The sequence below is a fragment of the Rattus rattus genome, chromosome 10 (genome assembly GCF_011064425.1).
Source record: "Rattus rattus isolate New Zealand chromosome 10, Rrattus_CSIRO_v1, whole genome shotgun sequence".
Taxonomy (NCBI): domain Eukaryota; kingdom Metazoa; phylum Chordata; class Mammalia; order Rodentia; family Muridae; genus Rattus; species Rattus rattus.
Window position 1 is genome coordinate 52,839,107 of NC_046163.1, and position 21,531 is coordinate 52,860,637.

General features: G+C 37.2%; 3 protein-coding genes across 4 annotated transcripts; all 3 read left to right on the forward strand.

Moving 5' to 3' along the window:
* Nucleotides 1-1,347: 1,347 nt before the first annotated feature.
* On the forward strand, nucleotides 1,348-2,295 carry LOC116911519 (olfactory receptor 6K3-like). Its single transcript, XM_032915512.1, has one exon. It carries the CDS (start codon nucleotides 1,348-1,350, stop codon nucleotides 2,293-2,295), a length of 948 nt encoding a protein of 315 aa, XP_032771403.1.
* A 6,724-nt stretch (nucleotides 2,296-9,019) lies between these two features.
* On the forward strand, nucleotides 9,020-12,485 carry LOC116911509 (olfactory receptor 6K3). 2 transcript variants are annotated; one of them, XM_032915497.1, is made up of 2 exons: nucleotides 9,020-9,820; nucleotides 12,405-12,485. In XM_032915497.1, exons 1-2 carry the CDS (start codon nucleotides 9,020-9,022, stop codon nucleotides 12,483-12,485), a joined length of 882 nt encoding a protein of 293 aa, XP_032771388.1. The 2 variants fall into 2 exon arrangements, with proteins under 2 accessions (XP_032771388.1, XP_032771387.1); XM_032915496.1 differs by lacking the exon at nucleotides 12,405-12,485 and having other exon boundaries at nucleotides 9,020-9,967.
* A 7,567-nt stretch (nucleotides 12,486-20,052) lies between these two features.
* LOC116911510 (olfactory receptor 6K2-like) lies at nucleotides 20,053-21,018 on the forward strand. Its single transcript, XM_032915498.1, has one exon. The coding sequence runs from the start codon at nucleotides 20,053-20,055 to the stop codon at nucleotides 21,016-21,018; it is 966 nt and encodes a 321-aa protein (XP_032771389.1).
* Nucleotides 21,019-21,531: the final 513 nt, after the last annotated feature.

Here is a 21,531-nt window from a genome sequence, read left to right on the forward strand (position 1 = left end):
CAGTAAAATCACTTAACCGAATCCTCAGAGTCACCTGTGTATCTTTTCTCTCATGGAAGTAAGCATGGGCTAAGTAAAGTTCACTAATTCAATTTATGTCATCAGGTTTCAACTCAAAATGTATATTTAAAATAATGATGTTCAAAACTGGTTCATTGAATGTGATATTGATAAACTTTCTTAAAAACCCTCAGTAACGTGTTTTGTGTGCTACAAATACACATTAAAATACAAAGATTTTACAAGTCTGGTAGTATAAAGGAGAAATTGAAACCCACACTGAAGGGATTCGTTATAAAAGTAATTTAAAAAAGTAAGGACAAGATAACACATTGTATTATGTAAAAGTAATATACATACATTTGAACATTTATCTTCATGAACTGTCTATGAAAATTGAAATCTTCAGAGTTGCAAGATTTTCAGGGTTTTTTTGTTGGATTTTTTTTAAATCTACATTTCAAATGTTATTTCCTTTCCTGGTTTCCTGTCCATAAACCCCCTATCCCCCCAACCAACCCCCTTCCTGCTTCCCCACCCTGACAGTTTTGTTTTATTTACTTATTTATATGAGTACACACCCTGACAGTTTTTAATAAGCATGTACTTTATCTAATCTTTGAAGAGCCTTCAGAAAATATTCTGTGATATGTAGCACAAAACAACCTTAAAATGAATATAAAAGGCAATTTTTATTGCACTCAAATTATCCTACTTTATTGTATTTAATGTAGCTCATAAACTTTTCTTTTTTGTTTTTTTTTTTTTTTTTGGTGGGAGGTGTTGTTGTTGTTGTTGTTGTTGTTGTTGTTGTTGTTTGAGACAGGGTTTTTCTGTGTAGCCCTGGCTGTCCTGAAACTTGCTTTGTAGAACAAACTGGCCTTAAAGTCAGAGATCTGCCTGGCTCTGGCTCTGAGTTCTGGGATTAAGGCATGCACCACGATGGCACAGCAAAACTGACATTTTTGATGTGTTAATTTCATATGTGTGTTTGTTTTGTGATGCTTGGATTGAATCCAGGCTTCTGTGCATGATAGAAAAATGCTAAACCAAAGAGCTACATCCACACTCCGTTTTCTATTTGTCTTCTTCTTTAGGGAATAAGGTTATGAAGAGAGTCTCTTTTCTTCATTTGTGAAAACAACCGATACATAGATACCTTAGGGATATTATTGGTTCCAAATGAATGTCTGTTCATTAATTCTAGGATAAAGAGAAACACATGATTTCCCTAAAACTTGTTTGCCTTTTGATTCTTGTATGACAAATATGTCTGATGTTTTACATTTCACCTAGGATTTGAGCTGTGCGCTTCCCCCCATGAAGACAAACTTGACCGAGAATATAATGAGAATTAACAGAACCACTTCAGTGACTGAATTCCTCTTCTCCGGGCTTCCCGAGTTTGAAGATGGCCGTTTCCTCTTCTTCATTCCTTTGTTCTTCATTTACGTATTCATTGTTATTGGGAATCTCATTGTGTTTTTTGCAGTCAGGATGGATACCCGTCTTCACAACCCTATGTACAATTTCATCAGCATTTTCTCATTTCTGGAGATCTGGTATACCACTGCAACTATTCCCAAAATGCTCTCTAACCTCATCAGTAAGCGAAGGACCATCTCTTTGATTGGCTGCCTGCTACAGATGTACTTCTTCCATTCGCTTGGAAATTCAGAGGGTATTTTGCTGACCACAATGGCTATTGACAGATATATTGCTATCTGTAACCCTCTCCGGTACCCAACTATCATGACTCCCCGGCTCTGTGCTCAGCTCTCTGCGGGCTCCTGTATCTTTGGCTTTCTCGTGTTGCTTCCAGAGATTGCTTGGATTTCCACACTGCCCTTCTGTGGCCCCAACCAAATTCATCAGATCTTCTGTGACTTTGAACCTGTGTTGCGTTTGGCCTGTACGGACACCTCCATGATTCTGGTTGAGGATGTGGTGCATGCCGTGGCCATCATCTTTTCTGTCTTGGTTATTGCCTTCTCTTACATCAGAATCATCACTGTGATCCTGAGGATTCCCTCGGGTGAAGGGCGTCGGAAGGCTTTCTCTACTTGTGCTGCCCATCTCGGTGTCTTCCTGATGTTCTATGGCAGTGTCTCTCTCATGTATCTGCGTTTCTCAGCTACTTTCCCACCAATGTTAGACACAGCAATCGCACTAATGTTTGCAGTTCTTGCACCCTTTTTCAACCCTATCATCTATAGTCTGAGAAATAAGGACATGAAGACCGCAATTAAGAAGCTTCTCTCCTCTCCGACGATGCTGCCTACCTCTGCAAGCTAACCTGCTCATAGATGCCGGTCTCTGTAGACTTTATTCCAACATATCAAACCATAAAATTAGCACATAACTATTCATTGGTACACTGATACTCTTCAAGTCTTTGTTGTGGATCTAACTGTATTTATTCTGGTTGAACGTATTTAAATCAGATAGAAAATATGCATCTAGATTACAGTGAGAGGTGAACTATACAAAGCAAATATGAATATTTAGGCAGTTCATGCTTTGTAAACTTGAATTTATATAAAATGATTAATCTATATGAGCAATAGTAACAAACACAGATTGTGAAATATAGTACTTAGAATCATAATATCTACAGTTGTTAAAGTTTACTCTGAAATGGTACTACACACTAACTTTGTGACTTCGAAGAATCAACTAGTTAATTCTTTGCCTCTTTGTTTTAAAATCTGTAAGTTTAAAAGTAATATATTTTAAAATTAAGACCTCATACATCAATTTAAAATTAAGTGAGCTATGCAAACCCCTTTGGAATATTATAAAAGGCCAATAAAAGCCAATTGTCAGCTGTTGTTATTTGCCATTGACAAGGGTTTGGATGTTTTAAGAAATGCTAAAATATAAATATATTAAAACCATATATTTAGAAATCTTACATGTGGTTATTATTTATACAGTTTCTGTTTCTACTGTTTATCTGAAGTAAGGAACATTCCATCTTCATTCCCTTTAAATATTTTGACTGAATTTATCCAACTTAATTTTGTTTTTAACTTTTTGTCCTTTTATTTTGAATAGGTTTTTCTTCTTTTTATTGAAAATAGATTCTTTTCTCATACAATCTAAGCTCATTTTAGTTTCTGCTCCATCTGCACCTCTCATTTCCTCCTCACCTCTGCTGGTCTTTGTTTCTACTCCCTTTCTGTCAATCAAAAGAAAATAATAGGCATCTAAGGGATAACAACCAAATACAACAAAATAAAATATAGTAGAATGATTCTCCTGATTTTCTCCATGTCTATGATACGTCTCCCTTTTTATTGTGTCCTGTGAATTTGGTTATGGTGTATATTCATTTGTATTGAATTCCAAAAACTCTTTTCTTTATTTCTTTATTGAGCCATTTTACATTCAGTAGTGAATCCTTCAGTTTCCATGAATTCATAAGCTTTCTAACTTATCTGTCATTTCTGGTATCCATGGTAGTCTCATAGGATGCAGGGAGTTATTTTATATTTTTTTTTCTGTCAAGACATGCTTTGTGTTCCATTATATTGTCTATTTTAGAGAGAGTTCCATGAGTAGCAGAGAAGAAGGTGTATTCTTTTGCATTTGGATAGAATATTCTGTAAATATTTGTTAGGTACACTTGGTTATACCATCTGTTAGCTCCAGCATTTCTCTGTTTAGTTTTGGTCTGAACGACCTGTCCATCATTGAAAATGGAATATTGCAGTTTCCCACTATCAGGGTGTGAGGGTCAGTATGTGATATAAGCTGGAGTGTTTCTTTTACAAACTTTGGTGCCCTTGTGTTTGAGGCAATGAAGGTAAGTATTGAAATGTGGTTGGAGAGGGGAACATCCTTATCAAAGACGGGGAGGGGGATGGGATAGAGGATTTATGTTTGGGAAACCGGGAAATGGAATAATATTTGAAATTTAAATTAAAAGAAATCCAATAAAAATAAATTATGAGTGTCATGCGGTGGGTGTTACCAGGCACTTAATTCATAACAACAACAATAGAAAAAGGTCATCTTGGTGGACCTTTTCCTTGGATGAGTATGCTCTGTCATTCCCCATATTTTTGTTTTGAAGGCTATTTCATTAGACATTAAAATGGCTATGCCAGTTTGCTTCTTGGGTCCATTTGCTTGATATATCTTTTTCTAATGCTTTTTGCTGAGGTAAAGTCTATCCTTGATCTTGAGGAGTAATTCTTGGACACAGAAGGAGAAGAGTTCCTGTTCTTGCATTCATTCTGTTACTCTGTGTTTTATTATTGGAACATTGAGGCCACTGACATTGAGATATATCCAGGATCTAGGATTATTTTTATTGGATTTATTTTATTTACATTTCAAATGTTGTCCCCTTTCCTGGTTTTCCATCCATAAACCCTCTATCCCATCCCCCTCCCCCTTCGTCTATGAGGGTGTTCCCCCACCCAACCATCCACCCCATCCTGCCTCCCTACCCTGACATTCCCTTACACTGGGGGGGTCCAGCCTTGGCAGGACCAAGGGCTTCTCCTCCCATTGATGCCCAACAAGGCCATCCTCTGCTAGATATGCAGCTGGAGCCATGGGTCTGTCCATGTATACTCCTTTGACCAACTTAATAATTGGATTTTTTACTCAAAATGATATTTACATGTTCACAAAAACTAGAGATAGATGATAGATATAAAATAGATAAATAGATAATAGCTAGATGATGGTGATAGATGATAGACAGATGGATAGGTAGCTAGATGACATAATAAATATATAGATAGACTGATTATTAATAGATAATAGGAACCTCCTGTGAACTGCATTATTTTGTGTCCTTTGAAATGTGTTTCATGCAATGTCACCAAAACTGATTTTCTGCAGTTCAAGGATAGATATCAGTATTAATAAAACAATTCAAACTCATATATTATAACTTTATTTCTCCCCAAATTCAATGAACATAAAATTAAGATTACTATACGAATTGAAAATAATTTAAAATAACAAAGAGGGAAATAAATATAAAATTTCACTAGGATACTTGTGGATTTTTAATATTATGACATGTTGAATATCACACTTTTTAAGAAAAGGAAACCACAGTAGTTTGTTTTGGACAATGCAACCAATAATTATTTGATTCTGTCTATTATGTGGTCCACTAATAACCAAAAGTATACACTTTACAACATCCACAACATTATAACCAAACAACGAAGTGAAACAAAATATTATCACCCCTAGGGAAGAAATCAATTCCCGGGAGTGATTTTCCTTACTTCTTCAGGTACAATACAAGTGAGATGTAAATAGGGAAAGGGAATCTGCTAGATGTTAAAGCAGAAAAGAGAAGAGAATCCCAGATGGGAAACTATATTTGCATCGTGAAAGGGATAACAAAAGTTTCGAGAAGTAATGGTCTATTGAGGAACCATGGATGGTGAAAACGAAGTCAACATTCATATGGGATTCCCCATGTCACACTGGACCTGTATGCTTGGATTTATTGAGGGAAAAGTCCGAGGAGAAACTGAAACACACAATAGAGATGTGGCCTCTAGGATTCTAAGACATTGGAAAGTATAACATCGCAACAGTAATCTCTTTGCTAGACTTTGGGACATGCTTTTATTTTGGTATGAGCATTTGGATCATTGACATTCACTTACATTTGCAATCATAAATCTATATTCTGTCCCATATCTGTCTGTCTTTTCCCACTTTTTCTCCCTTCTTTCTCAGGGTATACACACACAGAGCTTAATCTCTCATTATAGAACTTCATGGTTTAATGTCACTAACTTTTTCAGTCCAATCAAAGGGAACAATCATTAGTTGGACTACTGAAAAGAAAGTTGTTTAGAGACTGAAATTAAATGGTTTCTTAGGAAATTGACTCTTTCTGTTCTAAAAACAATTAGATTGTTTCATAACTAACATCCAAAGGCACACAAGATGCTTCATATTTACTGCTGTCTGCAATATACCTGCCCCAGTCATGTTACTATCTCTACCCAGAGGCTACCGGTTGTTCCAATTCCTTCATGTTACTCATTGTATCTAAAGTTTTTAATTATCATCAAGCCATATGACAGTGTCCAATTGGTAATAAACCTAACACTATACATACCAAGCTTACATTCAAATATACAGCATGAAAGACTGCACAGAGGAACTCATAAAAGTTATTACAGCATAAACTACGTATATTAAACATGCATGTTTAATATGTATAACTTAACATTATATAATATTTATTATTATTCACAAAATACCAAATGACACATTTTGAATGAAATGCTCTTATTTTCTTCTGTGTAGATTTTCGGTGTAATTTTCTGTTCAGATTTTCTACCATACCACCTTTATCTGCGCACATGTAAAGGGGGAAATCCAGAATGATCACTTAGTTGCAGTGCACTCTGGGAGACTCAAAAACAAGAAACAGTAATTGAAATAATACTGCAGAAAGTGGTTACTGTGCTTATTAAGATGAGCATAATTTGGAAAAAATATATTTATTGACAAGTTTGGCCCGGAAATCTGAATGGAGGAGTTAACTAATTAACCTCATGAGAAATGAAGTTTGTGATACCATAGGGGAGGAATTCCTCACAGAGTTCAGACCCCTCCTTGCTATTCCCTGAGATGACTGTGGTGTGAGTATAACTCCCCCTTTGAGTGCTGAAGAAAGGTCAATAATGCAGAGACCTAGAGAGACTGAGGCGTTCCTCTGTTCTGGGTCAGAGGTAAGTACCATCGCCAATGCTTGCAAAGGAAGAATAATTAGGCACATGTGCCACAGAAAATCACATGGCTGAGTTTCATTGCTTGTGAGAGGAAAACAATAGTCTTATCTGTAGAACTTCATGAGAAGCAGGTTAATCAGGTTGCAAGTGTATACAGTGTGCTGGGGCAATGTCCACTGCAGCCATCGTTATACTGTGATATACATTAATTAATTAGTGCTATCACCAACATATTCTCTCATTGTCAGAACATTATGAGCATATATGAACACTGCCCTCTTAGAAATTGGAGTTGATTTAAAACACAATGAAGTTGAATAATTTGAAATGTCACAAGTATGTAAACGTTAGCAAGGATTTAAGTGCTAGCATTTCATTTATAATGTCTAAAATGCAACCACTGCTATGTATTGATTTTATGTTATGAGACAAAGCAGAGGATAGAGAAGTGTTATATGTAAGTCAGAGGCTTCAACACACAGAGAAAGTATTGCAGTTATAGAAAACAACATGAAAACTGAAATTAGAAGGAAGACTAGAGTAGGCAGATGCTAGGTGAAATGACAGAGTCTTAATGGGTCAGATACATTATCTTAGAGCACATGAGAAAAATTGTAGAACAAAACATTGGTAGATTTTATAGGCATTGTCAGATAGATCCTATAAGTTAGTGAGATTAGCAAGCAGTGTACAGAACAAGAAATTAGGGAAGTAATTTAGGAAATAGATTCTTGAAGAAGACTTTAAGATGATGCTTATTGATGTGAGAAGGAAGAGGAAGATGAGAATGGGAGTTGCATCTAAAAACAAACGAAACAAGGCAGGCCTGCCTGTGAGAGGCATTTGGAGCTGGAGGTATTGAAAGAGAAGGAATAGTATGTGAGGAAGAGAAATGGAGTGTGCCACATGCCAGGCAGGACTGAGTAATAACCACAGTGACTGGCAGAATAGCACCAGCAGGATGCTGAGGGATGAAGTATGTAGCAAAGGGTTAAGGTGCATAAGAAAGTAAGTGATCTGGATCTTCTTACTCCACTGGAGTCTACGTCACTGCTTAATGTCCTGGTACACCCATAGGACAGTGCCCATTGTGCTGGCACACTTGCAGCCCAAGCATTCATTTGAACGGCTAAGGAGGACGGATATTTTATGTGAGATCAGCCTAGACTACATAGTGAATTCCAAGGCATCCTTGGCTAGATAGGAAAACTGTCTCAGAAACAAACTGACAAGCAAACAAAAGTCCTAGCACCAACAAAACAACACCAAACATTTATGTTTATGTTCAAATCCCTTGACTCTACATTAAATAGCATTTTTCAAATGAGTAACTGAGACTGGGAGATTTAGTAACTCTGTGTGTGTGTGTGTGTGTGTGTGTGTGTGTGTGTGTGAGAGAGAGAGAGAGAGAGAGAGAGAGAGAGAGAGAGAGAGAAAGAGAGACAGACAGACAGACTGACAGACAGAGAAAGAGAGACAGAGACAGAGACAGAGAGACAGAGAGAGTGTAGGGGCACATTCATAACATGGCCCACATGTCAAATGTCTAGCTAGGTCAGAGGACAACTTCCCCTTTTGTTGAGATAGAAATCCCCTTGATTTTCTGCTGGGGTGTTGTATAAACCAACATCCTGCTCATTTTAATTTCTATACCTCCTATATCAACATAGGAGTACTGGAATTAGGGATGTGTGCCACTGTACCTGGATTTTTACTACTTGCTGGAACCGAACTCAGGTTACCAAGCTTGCATAGCAAATATTTGTACCTGATGAGCAGTCTTACTAGCCCCTAAGTTTACACTCTAATTTGCTTGAATCAATATATCAAACTAGTGTGTATAAAAAATAGAGTTTGGTGTGGAAAGCACATAAAAGGGCATTTATTTTATTATCTTTAATTTATGCTTCATATCATTAATATTGTTATGTAAATGTGTTACAACACAGAACAATGCAATAATACAATACAATATAGCATATATAGATTGTTAATAGGGATACATAGAGGATATGCTGAGATAACTTTGAATAATTTTTATGCCCTTAAAAGATTTGAAAACCCTTTAGCCTGGCTTTAGCCTGAAGTTCTACTTCTTCAAGGAGTAAGAAGGGAAATACCAGATAGCAGTCACTATGCAGAATAGCAAGAAGGTGGGGAAAGTGTGCACAAACACTTCAGCTTATTCCCAACGATTCCTTCAAGCCATTTAGCTGTGCATTTTGCTTATTTTCCTCTCCGTCTCTCATGAGTGAAGTGTGTTCTCTTCTTCTGCAGATAGCTCTCCTGGGGACATGGAGAATGGAAGTCTTTCAGCCGTGACAGAGTTTATCTTTACCACCTTCCCCAGACTCCAGGATGGCAGTCTACTGTACTTCTTCCCTTTGCTCTTCATCTATGCTTTCATTGTCATTGGGAACCTGTTGATTTTCTTTGCTGTAAGGCTAGACAGCCATCTTCATAATCCCATGTATAATTTTATAAGTATTTTTTCCTTTCTGGAGATCTGGTATACCACAGCTACCATTCCCAAGATGCTGTCCAATCTCATCGATGAAAAGAAGTCCATCACCATCACTGGCTGCCTCTTACAAATGTATTTCTTTCATTCATTGGGGAATTCAGAGGGGATTTTGCTCATCACCATGGCTGTTGACAGATACATTGCCATCTGTAACCCTCTTCGCTACCAGATGATCATGACACCCAGGCTCTGTGTTCAGCTTTCTGCAGCCTCTTGCACCTTTGGTTTTCTCATCTTGCTTCCTGAGATTGTGATGATTTCCACTCTGCCTTTCTGTGGACCCAACCAGATCCATCAGATCTTCTGTGACTTGGTCCCTGTGCTGAGCTTAGCCTGCACAGACACTTCTATGATTGTCATTGAGGACGTGATCCATGCAGTAGCCATTATCATCACTGTTCTTATCATTGCTCTGTCCTATGTAAGAATTGTCATCGTGATCCTAAGAATTCCTTCTGCTGAGGGTAGGAGAAAGGCCTTTTCTACCTGTGCTGGTCACCTCATGGTCTTCCTGATATTCTTTGGTAGCGTGTCACTCATGTATTTGCGTTTCAATGTCACTTATCCCCCAGTTTTAGAGACTGCAATTGCACTGATGTTTACTGTACTTGCCCCCTTCTTCAATCCCATCATTTATAGTCTTAGAAACAAGGACATGAAGAATGCAATTAAAAGACTCTTCTGCCTTCACAAAGTTTTGAACACATCTGAAAGTTAAATTTAAGCCTCAGATTCTTTGTTATTATTTAAACTATGCATTTAATATATAGAACATGATATTCCTTTATCCATACCTAGCTCTTTGTTAGATTGAAATATGTCAACTAAATGTCTTTTCCTAATATAAAAGAAGACAAGTATTCTCTGTGTCATCATTGTAAAGTCTGTCCTGAATATGATTGGGAATCTTAAGTGTTTCAATAACTTTAATTTCTGTTTACAGGATGTTTCTTAAAAATCTTGTTCATTGCTTTTGAGATTAGAATTATATGGCTTAACTAAACTGTACTACTGTACTATGGGGTATGGTGCCTCCATTCTTGCAATATATTTAAGATTTAAAAAGACTTTATGAGTCATGAATTACCTTATTAGGTAATAACACAATATAGAATCCTATTTCCCTTAATAGATAGATAAATAGATACATGATAAATAGATAAATAAAGATAAATGATGGATTTATAAATGATAGCTAGATATAGATATGTGCTAGATCAATAGATGATTGATAGAGGACAGATGGATAGATGACAGATGATTGATTGATAGATAAATATTAGATATATAGATGAAAGATAGATCATGATCCTTGTCAGAAAATCACCTTCAATACAGCTCTCTTTTCTTTCTACAAAACAGAATAATGACAGCACCCTTCCATGGCTGTTTTGTCACAGCAATTTTGGTGTCATATCTAAGTGGAGAATGGCTTTTTCAATCATAACACTGATAAAGGGTGTGACAATGTTCAGCAGGATCTGGAAGCATCTTGCTCAGCACTGACTCTCCCTGACCTGAGGATCTAATTAAGAGAAAGCACAGAACGTGTTCATCTCTGACCCCAGGAGGGAAGTGTTTTCTCTGTACTGTTGAGGGAATAAAACCTCAGTGGAACCCACATTCCCTTCAGGATGTTCCCAAGGATGGTTATAGGAACTTTGTAGAGGTGCTGAGAGAACAGGTACAGAGATACCTGAGTAAAAACCCTGACTACTTGACACATCTGAGTTTGGTACTCCTGAGGTCAAAGGTGAGTGTTCATTTCTTTTACTTGGAATGAAGCACTCAGTAACTGACTGTTGAAAGTTCAAAGTGTGAGAGTTTTGGGAGGTATGGAAGTTGAAACTTGCTTTGGCTATATGAGAAATTTCATCTTTCGAGCTCTAGGCTCTTAAGAATAACATAAGAAACAATAGTGAGTTATTCATCCTGTGCTCAACTTCATAGGTGTAAGTGATGACATGATCCCTTCCCCTCTGTCTGCTTTGCAGATTTCTTTTGTTTTAATTGTGCTTTTATATTCAATTCAAATTGTTTTTATTGGAAAGTAAACTATTTCCAAGTGCCTAATATCTCTCAAGGGTAAACTATGCACTAATAGAATCTAGTGACAAAAACCCAAACTAAACCAAACTAACTAACAAAAACCCTGCAACAACAGATTTTGGTAAAGATCATCTAGAGGATGCATGTGAAAGACAGTCTAAGGGGTACACGTGTGGGAGCATGTTCATGTCTGTGCAAGTGTGCTTGTGAATGTGAATGTGTGTGTGTGTGTGTGTGTGAGTGTGTGTGTGTGTGTGTGTAGGAGACAGTACTAACAGTCTATAGCCTTTTCAAGAGATACAATAGCTGAATTGAAACTTGAGAATAGATCAGAGTTAGACAGGTAAAGGTGCATGAGCAAAGGGGCACCCTAAGAAGAAAGCTAAAAGCCACCACAGCTCTAGCGAGTATCTCACGGTGAACTTTGAAACTGCCACAGAGAAATATGAGAAAGTGAAGACAGAGAGTGTTATAAATTGAAATTTGAGACAATAGGAAGTGATGGGGGAGTATTTTCTTCAACTGAAAGTGTGTGTTGACTGATATTAAGGATCAGGTCTTCGGTGTTCCTGCAGACATAAATAAGGAGTAATGAGCATGACTGTCAAAATATAAAACTATAAAATCGTCACTCAAAAATAATCTAAAAAAGGTTGCTATAGGAAAATGGAAAAGACAGGAATGATGGTTTATTGGAAATCAATAACAAAAAGTTTCTAAGAAAATAAGCTCCTTTACATGATTCAAAAGTATAATCATAACGTAAGGACTGCAATTTCAACTGATTTGACATTAGTATGACAGGGATACATAAGGCAGAATGGTTCCTGAATAGCAAAAATGTGGGAAAACCACCTAATAAGTGATTGAAAAAAATAACACAATCTCAAGGAGATAGAGTTAGGATAATTCTCTCACACAGCCAGTCTATAAAGGAAATAAATAGTTATTCTGTGTTTTTTGGATATTAGCATCTCAAATCCCATCTAGGATCATAAAAGTTTTCCCATGTATTGGCACACATCATACCCCACATTTCTGTCTTCCTGTTGTTTTCCAGCAGTGTGACCCTTAAGTATCTTCGATTCTCTGCTACCTATACACAGTTCTGGTACAACACCATTGTTCTTACATTTTCTGTGTTTGCCCCTTTTTTCCAATCCTATTATATGCAGCCTGAAAAATAAGGACATGAAAGATGCATTTAACAAACTCCTTTGTTCTCAAAAGGTGTCCAACCAATCAGGTACGTGATTTATACCACTGCCTTTTAAAGCTAAATAAGATCCTTTTCCAAAAGAATTGATTCTAAAGAATGACTGCAATTTCAAAGATTATGTAATTGATCAACCACTTTCTCCAATGAACTGATGGATGGACATATAAATTCTATCTGCTGATAATTCCCCAGGATTATGAAATTAACAAGTTTTGTCTTAACTTCATCATTGAGTATAAATCTATATTTAGAATAGTTAAGTGTACAGCTATGAAGAACATTTACAGGTGTTCGTTTTCTGACTCAGTTTCTTGGCCACTGTAATCTTCACAATAACATTAGTGTTCTTAGCGACTCATGTTGCAATGACTCTCTCTGTGGTTCAATGGTTAATAATCTGATCCTTAAAACAAGCTTTGGAGAAAAAGAAATCCTTCCTTGCATTGGAACTGTAGGTGTTGACTTTCGTCTTTGTCTCCTTTCCACTTAGTGTTCTAACTGTTTAAGACACATGAATCCATGCACTGTGACTGTAAAATTTCATCAGCAGGACATCATAAGCTCTATTTAGTATTGTGTCAAACACTACAAAAGAAATAGAGTTTTTTACAGAAAGTCAATATGAATAAACTGATATAGAATAAATACATGCATTTCATTCATTACTCTAAAATATTTTCCGTGTTTGAAGTACAAAATACATAATTTTGTATTAGCATATTTAATATTAAACATATATGACTCCATAGCCCATATTTGCAAAACCTGGAATATTATACTAAGGTTTATATACACACCTAATATTTACTATAACTTAATTGTAAGATAATATGGTGATGTCCTATAAATTTTCTCTAACTTGAAATTTTATATATTTCTACATATCATTGTCTTTATTAATCAAGTCTGCACAAAACCCGTTTTCTAAAATATTGTCTCAAGATAAATGTCAAGAAGTTAATATATTACATAAAATTTTTTATTATATTTACAATTATTGATAAAAACATTGGCTACAAAAACAGTTTTACAACTAACACATGAATGTAAAACTATAAATATGACTTGTAGCATAATATCTGGTCTATAGTTTCAATCTGATTTCTGTATTTTGTGGAGTCTATGATTTGATCATTTGCAAGATGAAGTTGTAGTGTAACTAAAAGAGGATTCTGATATGTTGAATTACAGGACTCAATTCTACACATTACTATAAAAACTATAAAATCATTGCACCAAATGGACTCTCAATGAGTTGTAGGCACCTTTCCATCTCATAAGCCTAGGTTGATATTTCTCTTACTTGGCTATTAAGGAGTTAATGGAAAATCCTGGGATGCATTGTTTTGAAGTTAGGCTTGCCCAGGGTGGCTGCCTTACCTCAGCCCTATATCCTACTTAAGTTATTTATCCTCTCTCTTTAGTTTCCTCTCCTTCCTCCTCCTACTATTTCTATTGTAATGTTCTCTAAACATTACCATGTATAAGAAAGCATTCCACCAAGGGACAAAAGTGGCTTCAGTTCTATGAGTGGACAGCTGGTTCCTCTTTCAAGCCTTTAAAATTGGATGGAAATGGCCTATGGGATATTGAGAAGACGCTAACCCAGATAAAACACAGTGGGTTGTGTACAGGAAAGCTTGGGGAGAAGGAGAATTGAAGAAAGATGGAGCAAACAATCAAGAGACGAGGGATGGGAAATCCATGGTGAAGAACCTCAGTTCTATGTGGAAAGATGAGAACAGCCTGAAGATGGAGTCTGGGGCAGGTCGGAAGTGGGGGCTCGTAGAGGGCAATAATGAAGACTGGGATGCTGACCACTCAGAGTTCATCAAGGATGTTGAAAGTGCGTCTGAGTTAGGAGAGAATGACAGAGACAGTCCAACGATGAGGAACCACTGAAGTACATAGTGGGTTTTAGAAATCTCAGTATTTCTTTACCTAGATACTTGCCCAATGTGAGAACTGTACCAGATGTCAGCCTCTTCTGTATGTTCTCACTATTCTCCCACTTGTCTTTCCTCTGTTTATTCATTCACATGGCTCCAGGCCTGGTTCTAGCCTCATTTTCCTTGATGTTTAATTTTTATTTGTTTAACTATTAATATTTATAATTGTACTTATAATTAATATTTATCTGTTTATTTTGCTAACTTTTATTCTTTAATTTTTTCATTTTTGTTTTGACAACTCTTTGGTTTTTATTTGATGCATCCTTATGACAATAATATAGCATGCTTCTTTAGTTAACTGTCTCCAAAGTAATGTATTCTTATGCAGGAAATACATTTTTGCATTTATATATAATTTTAGTTGTGGCTTCCCTGCATGCAAAGGAAATCTCATTTAGTTGTAGAAAATGAGAAAAACTTTTAGTTAAAGTAATGTATGAGATCCCCATGAGTACTCTGAGATTCAACACAAATGTACCAATGTAATTTTGTTTATGGGACTTGGTTTGCAAAACACACCCTTTAGAAGAGTGCTGTCATAATCTTCATATTTGTTTTCCATAGAGGATATTGTACATTTTGTGAGGAGCCTGATTCTTTGAACCTTTTTACTTTTACTTTTTTTTTTACAATGTAAATACAACTGCTTTTATTTTTTCTTTTTTAATTTTGTTTTTATTTATACTCAAGATTTTATTCCCCTCCTGGTCCACCGTCCTACTGTTCTACATCCGATGACTCCTCCATGCTACCCCTGTCTCCACTAGGATGTTCCCACCCCACCTACCCTGCCAGACCTCTATTTGCCCCCAACCAATCAACAGAAGCCACTGACCCCTGTGATTGAATTACAGAAAAGCTGGAGGAAGCTGAGGAGGAGGGTGACCCTGTAAGAGGACTGGCACTCTCATTAAACTGAACCCCCAAGATCTCTCAGACACTAGATCATCAACCAGGCAGCATACACCAGCTGATATGAGGCCCCCAACACATATATGGCAGAAGACTCTCATGTCTGGGTTCCATCAGAGAAGATACCTACATAATAATAAGCTTAAGAAAATCATTAGTCAGCTAAGAGTCAAGTTAAGAGAACTGCTAATATAAAACTGGTTACATTATGTACTTATATTTAATAAATGATTCCAACACAATATTAGCATTGATTTGAACTTATCAATGTGAATACATAAACTTTAGGAAAATACTTTCTGGACTTCACTTTTCATATTACATATTACTCAAAGAAAAAAGGTAATTTATTTTAGGAAAATGTAATTACATAAGTTCATACCAATGTTTAAATTTTGGTTTTCCATATGGGAAGGGATATTTTGAAGAAAAGCTTATACCAATTCACAGGGCAAGTGATGTTCAAGGGGAGAAGAAACTCAATTGGTTGTGTAAAAGTTGAGACTATAATTGAAATAGTCTTATGAGGTCACCATATAACACTACTTATTTGTACTAATATTTGCAAAGCTTCCTTGTTTGTCATTTGTCTCCACTGAGAAGTCCTGACCTCAGTGCACAAAGCAGGTAAAGAAAACAATCAAAACTATTGCCCTAAATTTTAATTAGAAGTAAATAACTGGAATATTCAAAAGGCCAATTGATTTTCCTAAACTTAGCTGTATTGTCTCGGACCAAGTGAGAAGGAAGGTCAGCCTCCTCTTTTCACTGCATCTACATGCATCTCCCTGACTGTACCAACGCCACTCAAATCTGAGTCTTAGACCTTCTTCATTTTGATTAACTAAACATCAGCATCATTAGGAGAGCCATGGAAAGAGGGAGGGAGTAAATATAAGAAGAAGAGTTCATTTGAAATGATCTGGGGATCCTTAGGCCTGAGATTCTCCTCATTAGCCTGAGCTGTTTTGCTTTTGTTTTTCCCAATTGAAGCCATTATGGGGATGATTGTTTTCTCCTAATCTTGAATCATTTATGTACAATTCCCAAGAGAGTCAATCATTTTACTCATGTTTAAAAAACAAAAGAAGGGAAGAAAAGGGGAGAAGACCCACAAGGGAGACTCAGGTCTGTATATCACTGAGTTTATGAAAGAAATTGCTTCAAGTGGAAGTAGCGTGAAGGAAGTTCTCCTATGGCAGTTAGATCCCTCACAACCATCAATATAGCAAAGGTAGAGTTTTCATTCATGTTTGTTCTGACTTTGGACTCTAACAGCAGCAAGGTCAATGGTTGACTATTTGGAGGCAGAGGACAGTACCACTCACTGTAGTTACTGTGAGTAGCCTTTGGATTGGCTTTTAAGAAATATGAATGAAAATTCTAGGATGAGGCAGTACAAGATATAAAGATTTGAATTAGCAGGTTTCTCTGTAGAAAGGGCTGCTTTAAATTTTACACAGACAAAAACTGGGTTTGGATCTCTGAAATGTTTCAAGAATGGTTAGGAAAGAAACATAGGCTTGGGAAGTTGACGTTACTGACAACTGTACCAGATTCACCACTACTGAAATTTGAATGATGATAGATTTATTGGGTAAAGATGAAAATTTCTGCTTTTGGTCAGGTTTTCCTCATGCTTTCTGTGGTGTATTGGCCTGAATTTAGAGATTACAGAAATGTCTGGGTCTATTTAGAAGCTACATTCTTGAGCAAGTGTCTAATTCAAATTTTAGAACCATGCTCTGAAGTCCATAGTTAGAAGATACATATTAAAAAATACACATGTGGGGGTTGGGGATTTAGCTCAGTGGTAGAGCGCTTGCCTAGCAAGTGCAAGGCCCTGGGTTCAGTCCCCAGCTCCGAAAAAAAATACACATGTGTATTTTAAAAAAACTCAAGAAAACTTGAAAAACATTCTAAAAAATTAACATGTATGTATAGACAGGTAGATAGATGATAGATAGATATAGATAGATAGATATTTAAACAGATAGATGACAGACAGATATATAGGACATATATATATATATGGTAGATAGATAGGTGATAGATTATAGATCAATAGATAGATAAGTGATAGATCTATTGATACATGATAGATAGATAGATAGATAGATAGATAGATAGATAGAACACAGATAGGAGAATAACACCCATTCTCCTACCATACACATACATATATATCACCAATAATGGAGTAAGCAGAGATACAAAACTCCAAGAAACACATGAACTTGATTAGAAAACAAAGAAGCAGATGTCGACAGGAAATAAGAAACAGGATATTTCTGGAAAGAGACTCTACTCTTACAGATGTTTAGAAAGTAGAAAATATAAGTTTCATGAGTAGAAACAGTAAATAGCAAGTTGTCATAGCAATGAGGGATAAGGGAAATCTTACTTCTTCAGAATAACAACTAATTTCACTATGGAGTTAAAGGAAAATGGTAGAGTTAATGTATGCAAACAAGAGGAGTTTGATAGGACTTAGTCACATAATTGAAATGATGGAAGTTCGAGAGATTTGTAGTTAATAATAAATAGGAGAAAAATAAATTAAATGTATGTGGGCAATTGATCTAGTTTGGAAACAAGTGGAAAGATAGTTATGGTAGGAGTATGGCTACGATATATGAGAACAACAAGAAGAACAGTGAGGGAAGAAACTGGCTGAATGCTAGCACTATGGTCACATGCCAGCCTGTTAGAGTGAGTCTTTAAAAAAGAAATTTAACATCTCCACTTTTTGAGAACTAGAATACTGCGTGTGAGGTTTTGACCTTATTGCTTTTCTTCTGAGCCTTTTTTCCTTGGGCAATAAATACTCATGTTTCCTGGAGCCTTCCTTGACCTTTCCATAGAAAAATGTCCAAATATTTTCTCACAGACACACCAGTCCATGCAGAATAGCATCAACTCTAGTGGCCTTTTTTAACTGAAATTCTTTCTTAGGTGCAACATGTTAAAAAACCAAAAAACCAAAAATGCAGTTACACTTTGAGGTCCCGAGGTTTAGAAAGTCAGCAAGATTTTCAGGGCTGTGGTCTTGTGACACAATATGTGTTGCTTAAACACTGGGCAACAATAAAACTTCTTGGGGTGGGTTGTCAATGTGGGGACAAGAGAGAGATTCAGAACAGAGACTTATAAATTATTGTTAATATAAAAGAACAAAGGCCAAGGGGAACTGGGAATCTTAAAAAAATGAAATGTTGAAGTAAAATGACTCTTCTGAGTGGAAAGGAAATAGGGATGAGAATAAAATGGAACCAGAATTTTGAGTTATTCATATACTTGGGGAATGAAAAAATGAAATGTCTAGGAGGGAAACCAAACCCAATGGTCTCAATAGAGGACTTCTGAGCATCGAGCACCTGACTTTCAGAGGTGAGTGGAAGCTGATATGGAAAGATGAAGGTAGGTAATTTATTTGAAAAGATTTGGACAATAGAATGATTACACATGACAGTAGGAAAAACTTTATGTAAAGAAAGAAATCGTCTAAGTAGAGATACAATGTACTCGGAATGAACCTATTGATACTAAAAGAAAAATCAATCCATAGAAGTAAAACAAAGTACTGTGAAAAGAGAGACAATTACCAGGACAATGCCTTGTCCTATGCTGTAGTGTATGTAGTCAATGTGTAGCTCTCCCTCCCTACTGAGCTCCCCCACAAAACTAGAAGGGCAACCCTACACTGACAGCGTAACATACTCGATTTTCACAAACTCGTTTTTTTGTTGAAGACTTCTGGCTTGAAGCACCTTCAAGTCTCTTTTACATAAGACATGAAAATGTGACAGGAGTCAAAAGATTGGTACATCCTTTAAATAACAAACAACACAAAGACGCCAGTGCAGTTTATCCTCTGGATCATTTTAAGAATTATACTCATAAAGAGGTGAGGTAATTAGAAGAAAGGGAAGAAGATGGTGAGAAATCCCCAGTGATGGCTTATTATTGTCCCTTAGATACCTGTTTGTTTTCTAACAGAGACAAAAGGATTGAGATGGGTGGGGTGGGGTTGAGGGGGAAGGAACTGAAACGATTAAGGAGAGGAAAAACAATAATCATAATATATTGTATGAAAAAAATCTACTTTCTATGAAAGGAAAAAAATCTCAGATCACATGCCAAGAGTCAGATGCACTGATCAGAAAGTCAGAATTTTGTTGGGGAATCAGTAAGATCGGAACTCAGGAATGAGCATTGTTTTTATTCCCATTTCTCAGGTTTCCCTCCAGATGTCTAACAGAGCATGATGATTTTAAAATATGATTTTCAGAGCATTGGGATTCCTGGTCATTGCCTGCAAATCTTCAGGTTTTACCTCAGACCTCCTGAATAAAACGTTGACTTACAGCACCAAGAATCTGAGCTTTGACTGGTCATTAATTCTGATTCGCGCTAGTATTTGAGAATGACTGTCTAAACACAAGTTGTATTTTCTGCCCATTTTTTCTCCTTTATCGCACATTTCCTTGAAAGCCAGTGTGGACTACACATGATGTCATCATTCATTTCTCTTCACCTCCATCCACAGTGCAAGTGTCTTCTGAAAGTCTGCCTTTAGGTAAGTGGGTTTTCCCCCAAAACCACAGTGGACGCTTTCAGAAGAGCTTGAGTACACTGGCAGTTGTTGGCGCTCTCGCTTCTCACTTAGAGATGGAATTCTCCAATTGGACCACTGCTCAGGAGTTCATTTTTTCTGCTTTCCCTTGTTCCTGGGGAGATTCTGTCATTTGCTTCATCCCACTGCTCTTTATCTATGCCTTTATCATCGTTGGAAACCTGGTTATCATCACAGTAGTCCAGCTCAATGCGCACCTCCACACGCCCATGTACTTCTTCATCAGCGCCCTTTCCTTTCTGGAGATATGGTACACCACAGCCACCATCCCAAAGATGCTCTCTAGCCTGCTTAGTGAACGAAGGAGTATTACCTTGAACGGTTGCGTCCTGCAGATGTATTTCTTCCATTCTACAGGCATCAGCGAGGTTTGTCTCTTGACCGCTATGGCCTTCGATCGATACTTGGCTATCTGCAGTCCTCTTCATTATCCTACCATCATGACTTCCAGACTGTGTGCCCAGCTGACCCTCAGTTGCTGTGTCTGTGGCTTTCTCACACCCCTCCCTGAGATTGCCTGGATCTCCACACTGCCTTTCTGTGGCTCTAATCGGCTTGAGCACATCTTCTGTGACTTCCTCCCTGTGCTGCGCCTGGCCTGCACAGATACCCACACCATCGTCATGATTCAGGTGGTGGACATTGTCCATGCTGTGGAGATAATTACAGCAGTGATGCTCATTTTCATGTCCTATGTCGGCATTGTGGCTGTGATTCTGCGCATCCGGTCAGCCGAAGGCCGCCGCAAAGCATTTTCCACGTGCGTCTCGCACCTTACGGTCTTTTTGCTCTTCTTTGGTAGCGTGGCTCTCATGTATCTGCGATTCTCCGCTACCTACTCCTTGTTCTGGGACACTGCCATTGCTCTGGCCTTTGCAGTTCTATCCCCCTTCTTCAACCCCATCATCTACAGCCTTAGGAACAAAGAAATAAAAGAAGCCATAAAAAAGCATATAGGTCAAGCTGCCATCTTAATTGGTAAGAGCAGGAACCTCCCGTAGCATCTCGTCTTCTGGAGGACATGTCGGTTCTCTTTCATTGTCACTTCCCAGAAGTCTTTGTCAGCCTTTCAGTGAAACTTGTTTTGTAAATGTCCCTGATATGCAAAATTTATAAACAACTAAATTAAATTTATTATTTATCTTACTATGTGTATGTATATATGTAAGAGAGATTCACATGTGATGAGTTCAGAAATAAACATTAGATGTCTTCTTCTCTACCTTAATTTTTGAGAAAGGCTCTCTCACTGAATCAGAAGTTCTCCACTAGCTAGATTGGCTGGGTTGCAAGGCTAAGTTTCCTTTTGTCTCCTCCACACCCTAGGTGTAGGGCCAAGGATTGGTTTAGCTACAAGTATTTTAGCCGGTTGGCCCATCTCCGCAGTCCCTAAACATAAGAGCTTCTTTTTAGTTCAATGCAACATATTTTCGAGTGTAGCTTCATCAATTGAACATCATGCTACTCACGTTGCGTGCGGTACCTCCATCCTCCATTTTGCTGAAGTTACCCTG

Bases quoted from the DNA above. Each gene is read 5' to 3' on its own strand.
- LOC116911519 (XM_032915512.1), top strand. From the start codon at position 1,348: ATGAGAATTAACAGAACCACTTCAGTGACTGAATTCCTCTTCTCCGGG.
- LOC116911509 (XM_032915496.1), top strand. From the start codon at position 9,020: ATGGAGAATGGAAGTCTTTCAGCCGTGACAGAGTTTATCTTTACCACC.
- LOC116911510 (XM_032915498.1), top strand. From the start codon at position 20,053: ATGGAATTCTCCAATTGGACCACTGCTCAGGAGTTCATTTTTTCTGCT.